This window comes from Chlorocebus sabaeus, chromosome 15 (assembly GCF_047675955.1).
Source record: "Chlorocebus sabaeus isolate Y175 chromosome 15, mChlSab1.0.hap1, whole genome shotgun sequence".
Taxonomy (NCBI): Eukaryota; Metazoa; Chordata; class Mammalia; order Primates; family Cercopithecidae; genus Chlorocebus; species Chlorocebus sabaeus.
In genome coordinates, this window is record NC_132918.1 from 61,149,073 (window position 1) to 61,162,874 (window position 13,802).

The following is a 13,802-nucleotide window of genomic DNA, read 5'->3' on the forward strand; positions in this document are numbered from 1 at the left end:
GTCCGGACCTAGTCTTCCATGATGCCTGTTCTGATCTTCCCTCCCAATGTGATCTTAATCTGTACCTCTTATCAATTCATCTCTACCTCAATTACACTTTTATTACTTTCTACTTATACCTTTCCACAATGAAATTAATTGTAAGCTCCTAAAAGACAAGATCACAATTTCTTGGTTTTCTGCCCATTCCTACTGCCAAGTATACAGCAGGCAAGCAATATTTGTTGAATAAATATATTTGAAAATCCCATATAGGTAGGTTCATGTAAAGTCTAAATCAGCTTTGCTAAAAAGTCATTTTTTTTTTAATTAAAAAAGGAAAAAAAAAACTTGTCAATTCAATGCTAGACAGTTTAAGGGAAAAGAAGTTTGCATGTAAAAGAGACAGACACTTGATTTATTGCATTAAAAAACTTTATTTCTTTTAAAAGGTCCAATATAAGCCAAATTAACCCCAAAATTTACAGCTACACTTCAAGATCTCCTGAACTAAATGGCACTGTTTGAGATGAGTGTCTTGTTAAAGGAGGTCATTTGCTATTACCACCATTTCACCCAAAGTAGTTCTAGAGCAGAAGCTGGTATTATAATACACATCAGATATTTCAGGTGTCATCTTTTATGCATAAGTTAAAGAAAGCAAACAGGCTTTTCTACTCTGTGTGAGGATAAGAAACACTACAGAACAGGGCCTGAATGCTTTAGATATACAAGGTGTAACCATAAAGGAAATTTCTACGGCACTGTGTTCATTCATTCAAGTAGTTCATGTACTTATTCCAACAATACTGGTGTAGTTCAAATACCATTTGAGACAGTACTTTGGGGTTTCCTTTCATTGGGTGCAGACCAAAGGAAGTGGTTAAGCTGGGGGGCAGACTCTCACAGATGGATTACAAAAGTAATGAAATAGTTTTCTTAGTGGGGTGGCATTCACAAGAACTACCTTAATGATTTTGGTAACAGCATCATTTACATATAAGTGATGCACGATAGAAGTTCTGGTATATGTGATAAATTAAAAACAGCTTGTCACTTTATAGCCACACCTTGGATTTCATTAGATGTGGTAAATCTAATAGTGTGTCAAATGAGTCCTTCTGGAAATCACTTCAGCAGAGAAGTCAAACGGCCTGTAAAAGAGAAGACATGGCAGAATGTGCGAGATTCATCCTTCCAACATTTTCAGGGTTCTCTTGGAGGACAGACCCGGGCCCAAAGACAGAAGTTACCGGGAGGGAGGCTTCAACTCCATCTAAGGAAGACCTTTCTAACAGTTAGAGCTGCTCAACAACTGAATGGACTGCTTGGTGAGGTAGAGTCACTTGGAAGTGTTCAAGGTGGAAAGATCACCCTTGTAGAAGGGACTCCTGCATTTGTTAAGAGGTTAGAGAGTGGATGAACCTCAGGTCTCTTTCAATTCTGAGATTCTAGAAAATTCCCTCAGGGAATTCAGAAGAGAATTCCTAAAAGGAAAGAGAAAGCACACATATGTATACTTTTAGAATCTGCTTGAATTTTCTTTTTTCTTTTTTTTTTCAAAAGGTACAATAGAAAATGTAGTCCACTGCCATTAAAATGCATATTCACCTTCCTACTACTAATAATTAGGAAGGGTTCATTATGACTTCTTTATATTATAAAGAAAAGATGGGGGATTAGACTTATAATTTCTGTAAATATTTTAGAAAAAATGCTTAAAATCTAGTAGTCAATGCCCTAGAAACTTTATAGATTTGTAGATAATATGCACAGATACAAATACATTATTCATTAAATACAACTCACATCTGTGTTTTATTATACTCTAAAATATACAGGAATCTTGATGTACTGAAAGAGTGCAAGTAAATACAGTATTCAAGCAGTCACTATTTCTATGTACATGCTCATTAATTCTTCAAAAAACCCACAAAATTATCAAATAGATCAAAATACTGTTCTGTGTTTTCACACTTTATATTCAGAAAAACCAGCTGATAATTTACAATGTCATAAAGTTTCCAGTTTCACAATACAAAAAGGATAAAATGAAATTGGGTATCATTTTGTTGCAATTTATAGAACTTTACCCATACCTGTAAGACCCTCAATGTTTATGAAATCATTTTCACTGGGAAAGTGACAGTTACAGTAAAAGCAGAACCACACAAATATTTATTTAAAGCTGAAATACCAGCCTTCTCTCTCTCTTTTGCTATTTGAAAGTAGTCTTCAATTTGGCAGGCAACTGCTTCTCTCTCCAAATAGTAACAGGTTACAAACATGCTACTTTAAATATGAATAGGACCTAAGGCTTTAGTATTTTAAATCTTGCCCAATACAGAAATGCCTTCCAAGAGACTTAGTGATGTTTAATTTATGAACAACAAGGAAGTATTTTCCTTTTGATTATTCACTTTTTCAAAACTCATAGATCAGAATAAACATAAAAAATCCCCCAACCCAAGGTGGGGACACAAAAGTAACCTAAGCGACTAAGGTGTGCCATTCAAAGTAGAGAGGTTGAAGACTCCATGCCCCAGAACCACTTAGCTGCAATAGGGTGAAATAATCTACTTTTCGATTTCATGAATTTTTTTTTTTAGGAAATTCTTTACATTTTTAAACAAAAATAGTACTATTTTAAACCCAAACCATTCAAAACAGGGCAACAGCCTGACCCCAATCCATCTCAATGTCTATGTCACAAGTATTTTCACCCGTATTGCACCCAGTCAGCTGGTTTTTAATTCTAATAGTATAAAAATTGGAAATTTGAAATATTTATGTAAAAGAAAAAAATGTAAAAATACATCTGCTTTCTCTCATGGTTTAATACAGCATTGGAAGGCTTTCAGATATTTTCTTTAAAAAAAAAAAAACAACTCAACATTTAAAACCAAATCTCAGCTTCATTTCCAGAAATATTGCAGTTTGGTTTAGGTAATGTTTCATTTCATCTACTCCAGTTTCCACAAAATGGCATTTTATTAGAAAAAACTTTCAGTTATTTGGTCCTTTTGCAATTTGCTGTGCACATAATGCCTACTGTACCAAACTTTTATTGCCTTTAAATTTAGTTGTAATTTTATTGATAAAATTTAAATCTAGTGTCTTTATTTCTTCTGTTACAATAGTGTTGCTTGTGTAAGCAGGTTAGAGTGCACAGTGTCCCCAATTATTCCTGGCACTGCAAAACCAAATTAAACAATTCCACAAAGAACTCTGACATCAACGTGTTTTCCTCAGTCAAGTCTATTTCAAGATTCTAGAAGTTCCTTTTGTAAAACTTGCCTTTAAAACTCTTCCTCCTAATGTCATCACATCTCTTAACATTGGCTCACTGTGCGATCTTTCCTCTTAGGTTGAATTTCTACGTGAATATCAAAGTGCCTTTTTCCTGAAAAAGCACAGTTTGAAGCTTTACTGTGAGAACTCCCTCCTCCTCAGCCTCTCAGTAGGTCTCAGAATCGGAGTCGTTGAGCTCATCCACGTCAGTGTATAAGTACTCCTGTTCCCCGCCAATGTTATTGAAACTGCAATAGGAGCTAGGTTCATTCCTCATGATGGGCAAAGCTTCAAAGCTGACTGTTTTTGAGGTGTTGGTATAACGGTTAATGGCATTGAATGTCAAGGATGATAAAGGACTACTTGATGAGACAGGCATCATGGTGGCCAAAATGAGAGCCAGGCAATCAGCCACATCCTTATTGGGAGCACAGGCCAAAGCTGGGGTATAGCCTAGAATTAAAGATAAAATTAAAAAATTAAGCATCCTGAGATATATTTCAGCAAAGATAAGGAAATAAGCCTAAAGTACTTCAACTTTAGACATATTTTACATTACGTAGCTTATAATAAACTGCTGTAACCAGCATGATTTGCAAGTTTCTATTAAGTAGAAAAAGAATAGCCATAGAAACCTAGGGTGGAAGGAGACGTTAGACTAGACAACAGAAGAGGAAACAGGCCCTGAGAAGAATGACTTCCCCAAGATCTCACAACTTATCCGTATCCATCTGAATTCACAGAAGAAACTGGGCTAGAATAAGAAAAACACCACAGATCAGTGAATCTTCTTTCAGGATGGAAAGCAGAGATTTAATGTTAATTTGTAGTTTTATCAGTGTCAAGATAAGAAAAAATAAAAAAATTTAATTTGTAGTTATGTAAGGAAGCTTTTTGACGCTAAGAAATCTAAATGTGTATAACTTCATGGATCTGCCACAGGGCAGGTGCTCAGAAGATAGGTGTTGAACGAATGACACTTGGTTGTCAATTTAACTTTTCTCTTGGGTTCATAGTCTCTTGAAGAAAAACAGTAGACAAACTAAACAGAAGAACTTTAAAAACTACTAAATCAAAACAAGTATTTCCTTTGTAAGTAATCTTTTTTAAGCAGAAGACAACTGACCTTAGTCATAAGTTACCACAAAGTGTCAACACAGCAAACCAAGGAGGAAACATTTGGTACCTCAGTTGGTACAAGACTCAGTCTTGAGGATGGAGTGGGAGAAAAGTGAGAATAGTGTGATGCCAGGCTTCAATTATACCACATGGAACTTTAATAGTTTATCACAAAACATACATTTGTATAACCACCACACAGGTTAAGAAAGAGAACACTACCAGCATACCAGAAGCCTCCATATATCCTCTACCCAATCATTATACCTTTCTCCTTCCACAATGGTAACTACTATCCTGGCTTATGGGATAGTAATTTCCTTGCTTTCAACTTGGAGTCATAAACACTATAGCCGTTTTTTTTTTTTTTTTTTGAGACAGAGTCTTACTCGGTCACCCAGGCTGGAGTGCAGTGTACAAACTTGGCTCACTGCAACCTCTACCTCCCAGGTTCAAGTGATTCACCTGCCTCAGCCTCCAGAGTAGCTGGGATTACAGGTGTGTGCCACCACACCCAGCTAATTTTTTATATTTTTAGTACAGATGGGGTTTCACTATGTCGGCTAGGCTGGTCTCAAACTTCTGGCCTCAAGTGATCTGCCTGTCTCAGCCTCCCAAATGCTGGGATTACAGATGTGAGCCACTTTATCCAGCCTACAGTTTAGTTTTGAGTTTTTAAAAAACTTAATATAAATGGAATCATATAGTATGTATTATTTCATATCTGGCTTTTTTGTGTAGCATTATGTGAGATTTATCAATATTATATGTAACTGTAGTTGGTTCATTTTCATTGTTATACAGTATTTCATTGTGCGATTACACTATGGTTTAGTTACACATTTCAACTATTGGGCATCTGGTTGCTTCCAGTCTCCCACATATTTTCATCTATGCTATATTAGCCTTGATAAAGAAAGGATTTTTTTTTTTTTTTTTTGAGACAGGGTCTTGTTCTGTCACCCAGGCTGGAGTGCAGTGTGATGATCATGCTCACTGCACCCTCAACCTCTGGGCTCAAGTGATCTCCCACCTCAGTCTCCTGAGTAGCTGGGACTATAGGCACATGCCATGCCTGGCTAATTAAAAAAATTTTTTTGTAGATACGGGTCTCGCTTTGTTGCCCAGGCTGGTCTCAAACTGCTGGCTTTAACTGATCTTCCTGCCTCTGCCTCCCAAAATGCTGTGATTACAGTAGGAAGCCACTGTGCCCAGTCACAAAAAGTAATTTTTTTCCCCCTTTGTAAAGTTCCCATTTTGTCAAGGGTCAGAGAACAACTGATGTCCTTCCAAGTTTGGCACCAGTGGCTGAAGGCTGTCTGTACTTTTAATTAAATTTTATTTGTCCAAAGTAGCTAGGGGAGTGCTTCACTGCCCACATTTCTTTCAAGGGTTCTTCTAAAGGTGCCTGCTGCTATTGTTGCTGCTGCTGGCAGGCAGAACAACCCATTACATAGGCCAGGATGCCTTGGAAGATAGTGGGGGTGGGGAAAGAAGCATGTTTCATGTGTGTTTTCTAGTCAGAATATGACTAAAAATAGGCTTCTCTCCTCTGCATGGGGGTTATTTTTTGAAACAAAGTCTCGCTCTGTCACCCAGGCTAGAGTACAGTGGCGTGATCTCGGCACACTGCAACCTCTGCCTCCTGGGTTCAAGCGATTCTCCTGCCTCAGCCTCCCAAGTAGCTGGGATTACAGGTACGTGCCACCACACCTGGTTAATTTTTGTAGTTTTAGTAGAGACGGGGTTTCGCCATGTTGGCGGGGCTGGTCTCAAACTCCTGACCTCAGCTGATCCACCCGCCTTGGCCTCCCAAAGTGCTGGGATCACAGGCGTGGGTCACTGTGCCCGGCCAGTTATATCTCTTAACATGCCACTCTCTTTGCTTAGAAAGTTCCTTCCCCACTTTCTCCTTATCCTTTGGATTTTGGCTTAGCGGTCACATTTTTTGGGATGCCTTCTCTGATCCTGCAAGAAAGGATTTGAAGACCCTCTTAAGTACTCTCATAGCATTCTATGCTTATTCCAATTAAACTATTTTAAGTGCATCATTAATAGCCTGTTTACACTCTTACCTCCAAGGGAGTAGACTATGTCTTATTTTACACTGTATCCTCAGAAGTTAGTACGGTGCTTGGCATAATCACTCAAGCAGCAAATATTCACTCGTGCAGCAAATATTCACTGAGCCTCCACTTGCTCAGGCACTATTCAGAACACTAAGAATATATCAGTGAATGCAATTGATAAAGATTTCACTGTTCTTGTGGAGCTTACATTCACTTTAGTGGGGAAGACACACAATCAACATAATAAAAAAGTACATTATATACAATATGTTAAAAGCTTTATGTAAAAAAAGAGGAAAGAGTGAAGCAGGTTAACAAGGACTGAGAATGCTGTGGTAGGAGTATCTAGCAAGTTGTAGTACAGAGTAGTTAGAATATGCTTCATTGAGAAGATGAAACTGGAGCTAAGATTTGAAACAGGTGACAGATTTAGTCATGGGATGTTTGGAGACAGAGTGTTCAGGCAGAGTAAACAGTCAGAATGAAGATCACAATGCATGTATAACCCTGCTGTGGAGGGGCTGGCATTGCAGAATCAAGTAGAGAAAGGAGAAGACTAGGAAACAGTATCAGAAAGGTGACGAGGTGGAGGACACATCATATAGGGCCTAGTAAAGTCATTTTAAGAGCTATGAATGGGGCCAGGTAGAGCACTCTGGGAGGCCGAGGTGGGGGGATTGCTTGAGGCCAGGAGTTCAAGACCAGCCTGGACAATATAGTGAGAGTCTATCACCACAAAAAATAAATTAGCTGGGCATGGTGGTGCATACTTGTAGTGCTAGCTACTTGGGAGGCTGAGGTGAGAGGTTCTCTTGAGCCCAGGAGTTCAAGGTTACAATCAGCTATGATCTACCACTGTACTCCAGTCTGGGCAACAGAGTGAGACCCTGTCTCTTTACAAAACAAAACAATACAAAACCAAACCGAACCGAAATTCAAGAGTAACATGTTCTCATATACTTTAAAAGGATCCAGGACAGGCTGGTAGCAATAAATAAAAAAGTGGGCATATTTTAAATCTGCTTTAGAGGTGGAGTCAATAGTGTATGCTGATGGACTATACACTGGGTATGAGTGAGAGGAATCAAGGATGACTCTAGGGGTTTTGACCTGAGCAATTATAAGAATAAGAATTGTCTTCAGTGGAGATCATGATGTTGTGGGGAGAGTAGGTCTGGCAAGGGGAGTGGAAAAGGATCAACCGTTCAGTTCTGGACTTTCTAGGTTTAAGCTGTTTATCAGATATCTACATGGATATGTCAATTAGGCACGTGGATATACAGAGACTGTGAGAAGTCTGGGTTGGAGATATAAATCTGGGAATTCTCAGCATATAGGTAGTATTTAAAACTAAAGGAATTGATGAGAGCACTAGGGAGTCAATGTAGACAGAGAAAGCAAAAAGAATGAAGGATTGAGTCCCAGAAGGAGAAGAGGGAGAAATTTTGTAAAAGAAATTAAGAAAGAATAACTAGTAATGTGGAAGGAAAACCAAGGAAGTGTGGGGTTCAAAAACCAGAGTAAATAAAATTTATCAAAGGAAATAAGTAATCAGTTATGTCAAAAGCTGATCTATCAAGTAAAATGAGAGCTAAGTAGTAGTTAACATAGTAGAAGTCATAGGTGGTTTTGATGAGAATAGTTTTGTTATGTGTAGGGGTGAGGGGAGAAGGCCTGACTACAGGGAAATTAAGAGAGAATGGAAGAATGAGGCCGGACACTGTGGCTCACACCTGTAATCCCAGCACTTTGGGAAGCTGAGGTGGGAGGATCACCTGAAGTCAGGAGTGTGAGACCAGCCTGGCCAACATGGTGAAACCCCGTCTCTACTAAAAATACAAAATTTAGCCAGGCATAGTGGCGGGTGCCTGTAATCCCAGCTACCCGGGGAGGCTGAGGCTTGAGAATCGCTTGAAACCAGGAGGCGGAGGTTGCAGTAAGCTGAGATCACGCCACTGCACTTCAGCCTGGGCAACAGAGGTAGACTCCGTCTCAAAAACAAAAAACAACACAACAACAACAACAAAAGAATGAAAGAATGAGAGGTGAATAACTGGGGACAGCAAGATAATAGTTTTGCTGCAAAGGGGAACACAGAAATATGGCAGCAGCTGGCAAGAGTAGTGAGATTTATAAATTGTTTTTTAAAGATGAGGGAACTAGTGTTTATATACTGAATAATAATACAGGAAGAGAGCGAAAAATTGTTACCGCAGGACATAAAAGAGAACTGTCAGTGACATTATGAAGTAGGCAAAAGGGGACAGGATCTAGTGCATGAGTAGAAGCACTGACTTTAAATAAGAATATAGCACTTAATTAGGATCTTAATAATATTTGCTGAAAGAACAAAATCTTTGGCTACTAAAACAACAGAAAGTGGCAAGTATAAACAGTAAATACTAACTTTGCTATAACAGATGATACAGGAATTCAGAAGTACATCTGTTAGAAAACTTTTCCTATTTCTTTTGCCCTTATTCCTTTGCTGCAAACTACTATCATTATTAACTTTAGCTCTCCTCTTTGACTAATAAAAAATATCCAAGTTTATTTCTCTTCAAATATGGATCATCAAAAGATAAAAGCTCTAGGTTAAGGGAAGACAATATATAACCAACTTACCATTTTCATCTACTGCAAGCACACTTGCTCCTTTTCCCAAAAGTTCCTGAACCACCATTGTTAGCCCATTTCGGGCAGCAACATGCAGAGGTCTAGGGGAAAAAACATGATACATGTACATATACACACCTGGCTGTCAAAGAGCATTTTTGTCAACTTGTGAAAACCAAGAGGTACAAACTTGAGGCACCTAGTCCTAATAACAAAGATGGGGGCAGGGAGAGCAGAACCTCCGTGTAATGCACTGTCACACCTTGTCAACGTGTAGCTCGACATCAAGCTCAGCCATAGATCCCATCAACAGGTCCCTACCTTCACCCAATCCTTTTGTTACTTTTCTTCTCAGACTCAATGTTTAAAATAATTTTACCATTGAAATTGCATTCCTCCATTGTTAAGGAATGAGGCTGGTAAAGACATAGACTATATATTAAAAACTGTAAACTGCAGTAGCATAAATTCTAATAGGTTTTGAAAACAGCTTACAAGCATCATGACTAATTTTTGGACTTTCAAGGGATCTGACTAATCCCAGAATGGGCAACAATATTCTAAGATTTTTATCTTTACTAAACCTCAAAATGGAGTAGTAAAGGACAATGAGAGACACTGATGTAAGATTTCTGTCAGTCAATCTGGAGGTTGGCTGCTCACATTATTAAAAAGTCTGATTCTTTCAGGAACTTTATTTGCTTACAGACACACATAAAGCTTCTTACCTCATTTATTGTTAGTTTCAAGTAACATATTATTAGTTGATTTCCATAAAATATACAAAATAGTACTACTTTCCTTCAGAAAATTAGGTAGGTGGATTAAGAACAAAATACATTATTGTCAATGTTGTAATGAAGTTTCAGTTCAAAAGCATTTTAAATAATATGCCTTTTAGTTGTTATCATTTTAGAAATGAGTTTTGACAGTTGTAAACTATTAAAATTACTTCTATGACTAATGAAACCTATTCCAACAGTCATATGTTTAAAAAAATCCATTTATCATTTTTATAATTATAGGTCACAAAGTTTATACTAGATACTGACAGTACTCACGTTTGCAAGGCTGCGTTGGTTGCATTGATGAGGTTTCTATCTGTTATCTTTTCCAGTATTAACAAGGCACTAGTTTCATGACCCTACAAAAATTGTGGCAGATAAGTTATAAAAACTTGGGTACCATTCAAGGTACATTTATACACTCAACAATCTGCAACCCTAGTTCATATAATATGTACAACACCATTCATATGCCATGAATTTTCCTGGCTAGTATCTTAATATTTGCCCAAACACATCTTGGGAGTGAGGGTAGGAGAAGAGGACAAAATTAAGATTAAGGAAAGAGGATAATTATACTTAGGCTTGTGTTCCAAAACTTATTTGGCTTACTGGACACTTTGATACGCCATGGTGCCTTATAAGTCAATAATTTTGTTCAAGAAATCTAATACCGCTCTTCTTCGGTCCGTACGTCCAAAATGACAAAGAAAAGAAGGAACAACGGTCGTGCCAAAAAGGGCCGCGGCCATGTGCAGCCTATTCGCTGCACTAACTGTGCCCGATGCGTGCCCAAGGACAAGGCCATTAAGAAATTCGTCATTCGAAACATAGTGGAGGCCACAGCGGTCAGGGACATTTCTGAAGCGAGCCTCTTTGATGCCTATGTGCTTCCCAAGCTGTATGTGAAGCTGCATTACTGTGTGAGTTGTGCAATTCACAGCAAAGTAGTCAGGAATCGATCTCGTGAAGCCCGCAAGGACCGAACACCCCCTCCCCGATTTAGACCTGCGGGTGCTGCCCCACGTCCCCCACCAAAACCCATGTAAGGAGCTGAGTCCTTAAAGACTGAGACAGACTATTCTCTGGAGAAAAATAAAATGGAAATTGTACTTAAACAAAAAAAAAAAAAAAAAGAAATCTAATACCAGTGATCATTAGAGAGGTTTGGTCCTGAGTTCTGTTCATTTTAGTGAAGTCAAAAAACTTATAATGCCACTGTTAACAATGAAAACACGTTCTTAGAATGTATACATACCTTGCTACAAGCCAAATGGAGGGCAGTATTTTTACTGTTATCTTGTAAAGTCAGTTCTGCACTAGCACTGCTAACCAGCATCTCTGGGAGGAAAAAGTGCATCAATTCTTATGTTTATGAACATGTTTCTTAGATTACCAATAACTCACTGTAGAGAAACGAAGATACAAAGCAAAAAAGTCCCTCTCACAAAAACTTAAGTACAAGAAAAATATTGTAATATATAACATATATACTGTATCTTCATATAATTGTATAAGACAATTATATTGTTGTATAAGTCACACACTCTAACAATGGCAATTAACATTTATTTTGTGACTGTGCACTAAATTTTAAATACTGTTTTATATGCTCTGGATTTATAGTAATTTATTTAAACCTCACAACGACCCACCAAGTAGATACTGTTATTTTTCTCATTTTGTAAATGAGAAAACTGAGGGCAAGGCATCAGGTCATTTAGCTGGAAGATCTAGGACTCATATTGAGGCAATCCAACTCCAGAGTCAGTGTTCTTCACCACGATGTTATAGGGCCATCGTAAAGTAGACTCCTCAATCAGTAAGGGCAAACTAAAACATTGTATCCCTAAATGAAAATGTGGATTGCAAACAGGTAAAAGGTTTTAAGTCTTAGGAGTGGTAAGGTAACTAGCTGAAGTCAGAGGTCTTGGGATCTAAGTTATAAATAAGTGATACACATACTTAGGAAAATACAATTTTAAAGAAGTTTACTTACCAACTGTATTTGTTTGTCCATTTTCTGCAGCCATCATAAGAGGTGTTTTCCCTGTAGAGTCCACAGAATTGACTTGAGCATTATGGCTCAGCAGCAGCTGTAAACACTCTACATGGTCTGTGAAGGCAGCTGCATGCAGAGGAGTTCTGTGATAAAGGAAAATTGAAACGTATGACTAAATTTGAATGTTATATATGCTGGAAAAATATTCTTTAATTTGTGACATGCAGTTTTTAAGGGTTTACATATTAGGCTATAAAAGCACTGCCTGTATACAAACAAATAGGCTCAATGGAGCTCACTAATTTCTCCCATAGAAATTTGTACTTTCAATAATATAGAAGGCCTTAATTAAACTAGAACTAGTATGAAGTAAAGATTAATTACAAAATTGCTAAAATAACATTACATCATTAAAGGAAATTTTGAAAGAAATAAATCCTGACCTGAATACCACCACCTCTTACAACTGCTGGACTTTCTTCTAGCCTTTATTCCTATTTAGAAAACTTTTAACTTTGTTAACAATTATCTCTGGGAAACAAACAACTTCTAAAGAAAGGGGAAAAATTTACATTTTAAAATAGTTTAAAGGAGGAAAATTTCCTAAAATCTATAAATAGAAAAACCGTTTATAATGTAAAAATAATTGAGATCTTATAACAATTTATACTTGCAAATATAAAAATCAACTTTTAAATAATAATGGGTTTTCTGTAAATTCTCTCACACCAGGCCAGTAGTTAAAATTTATTTCTTATTGAAAATAAAACTTTTTTGGGGGGTAGGGCAGAGACAGGATCTCACTCTGTCACCCAGGCTGGAATGCAGTAGTGCAATCACAGCTCACTGCTGCCTCAAACTCCTGGGCTCAAGTGATCCTCCTGCCTCAGCCTCCTGAATAGCTGGGATCACAGGCATGCATCATCATGTCTTTTTTTTTGGGTAGAGATGCAGGTCTTAGTATGTTGACCAGGCTGGTCTTAAACTCCTGGCTTCAAGTTATCCTCCCACCTCGGCCTCCCAGATTGTTAGGATTATAGGCATTAGCCACTGTGCCTGGCTAAAACTATTTAATACATAGTTGAATTCCTACCTTCCTTTTGAATCTGTGGCGTTCACAATGCTGGCACCTAATGTATCAATTAACATCTCAGCAGCACCTTCGTTGTCATTTATCCTGTGTAAGGTAACATGGTGATCATTCTCACAGCAATGGTGTATTTCTTAAAACACTCAAACCAAGTCTGATTCATTCTGGCTTTACTTACACAGCACAATGCAATGGACTAAAAGCATTTCCTTCCGTTTTCTGGAAAACTTCCTGTTCTAAAAGCAGTTCTACACATGTCTCGTGACCTAAATAGATGTAAAGAACCAGATATTAAAATTCAAAGGAGATACTGGCAAAAATCACAGATACACATAAATGTTTAAAGGAAAAATGTAAAAGTCTCTCCCCCATCCCATCTCCCAGTTCCCATCTCTGGAATATAACCACTGGTAGCTGTTAAGCCACCAGTAGTTCCAGAAAATTTCTAGGCATATACAACTGCATGCGCATACATACATATAGTTGGCTCTCTGTATCCATGGGTTCTGCATCCATCAATTCAACCAAACCCAAATTAAAAATACTTGGGGGAAAAAAAAAACAGAGCAGACTTTTTTTTTCTTGTCATATACCCTAAATACAGCATATCAATTATTTACATACCATTTACATTACATTGGCTATTATAAGTAATCCAGAGATGACTTAAAGTATAGTAGAGAATGTGCATAGGTTATATGCAAATACTATCCCATTTTCTAAAAGGGACTTGAGCACCTGTTGGTTTTGGTATTCATAAGGGGTACTGGAAACCAATCCTCAACAGCAAATGAGAGATGACTGTGCTATTTATTTTTTTAATGGCAATGGGATGTTTAATTCCGCAACTT

General features: G+C 37.7%; 2 protein-coding genes across 17 annotated transcripts in view; one reads left to right on the plus strand and one right to left on the minus strand.

Annotated features, from left to right (window-relative positions):
- Positions 1–1,778: 1,778 nt before the first annotated feature.
- The window catches only part of ANKRD28 (ankyrin repeat domain 28), a 188,130-nt gene continuing 176,106 nt past the window's right edge, over positions 1,779–13,802 (minus strand). For all 16 annotated transcript variants that reach the window (XM_038002901.2, XM_008009212.3, XM_008009218.3 and 13 more), the window contains 7 exons: positions 13,130–13,217; positions 12,955–13,038; positions 11,859–12,004; positions 11,118–11,200; positions 10,136–10,218; positions 9,084–9,175; positions 1,779–3,723 (listed from right to left, as the gene is read on the minus strand). In XM_038002901.2, coding sequence (XP_037858829.1) covers positions 3,437–3,723; positions 9,084–9,175; positions 10,136–10,218; positions 11,118–11,200; positions 11,859–12,004; positions 12,955–13,038; positions 13,130–13,217 — 863 coding nt within the window. In that variant the 3' untranslated portion in view covers positions 1,779–3,436. The remainder of the gene's footprint in view (positions 3,724–9,083; positions 9,176–10,135; positions 10,219–11,117; positions 11,201–11,858; positions 12,005–12,954; positions 13,039–13,129; positions 13,218–13,802) is intronic.
- LOC103241722 (small ribosomal subunit protein eS26) lies at positions 10,539–10,971 on the plus strand. Its single transcript, XM_008009226.3, has one exon. The coding sequence runs from the start codon at positions 10,561–10,563 to the stop codon at positions 10,906–10,908; it is 348 nt and encodes a 115-aa protein (XP_008007417.2). The 5' UTR covers positions 10,539–10,560; the 3' UTR covers positions 10,909–10,971.

Excerpts from the sequence above, each read along its gene's own strand:
- LOC103241722 (XM_008009226.3), top strand. The coding sequence starts at position 10,561 with ATGACAAAGAAAAGAAGGAACAACGGTCGTGCCAAAAAGGGCCGCGGC.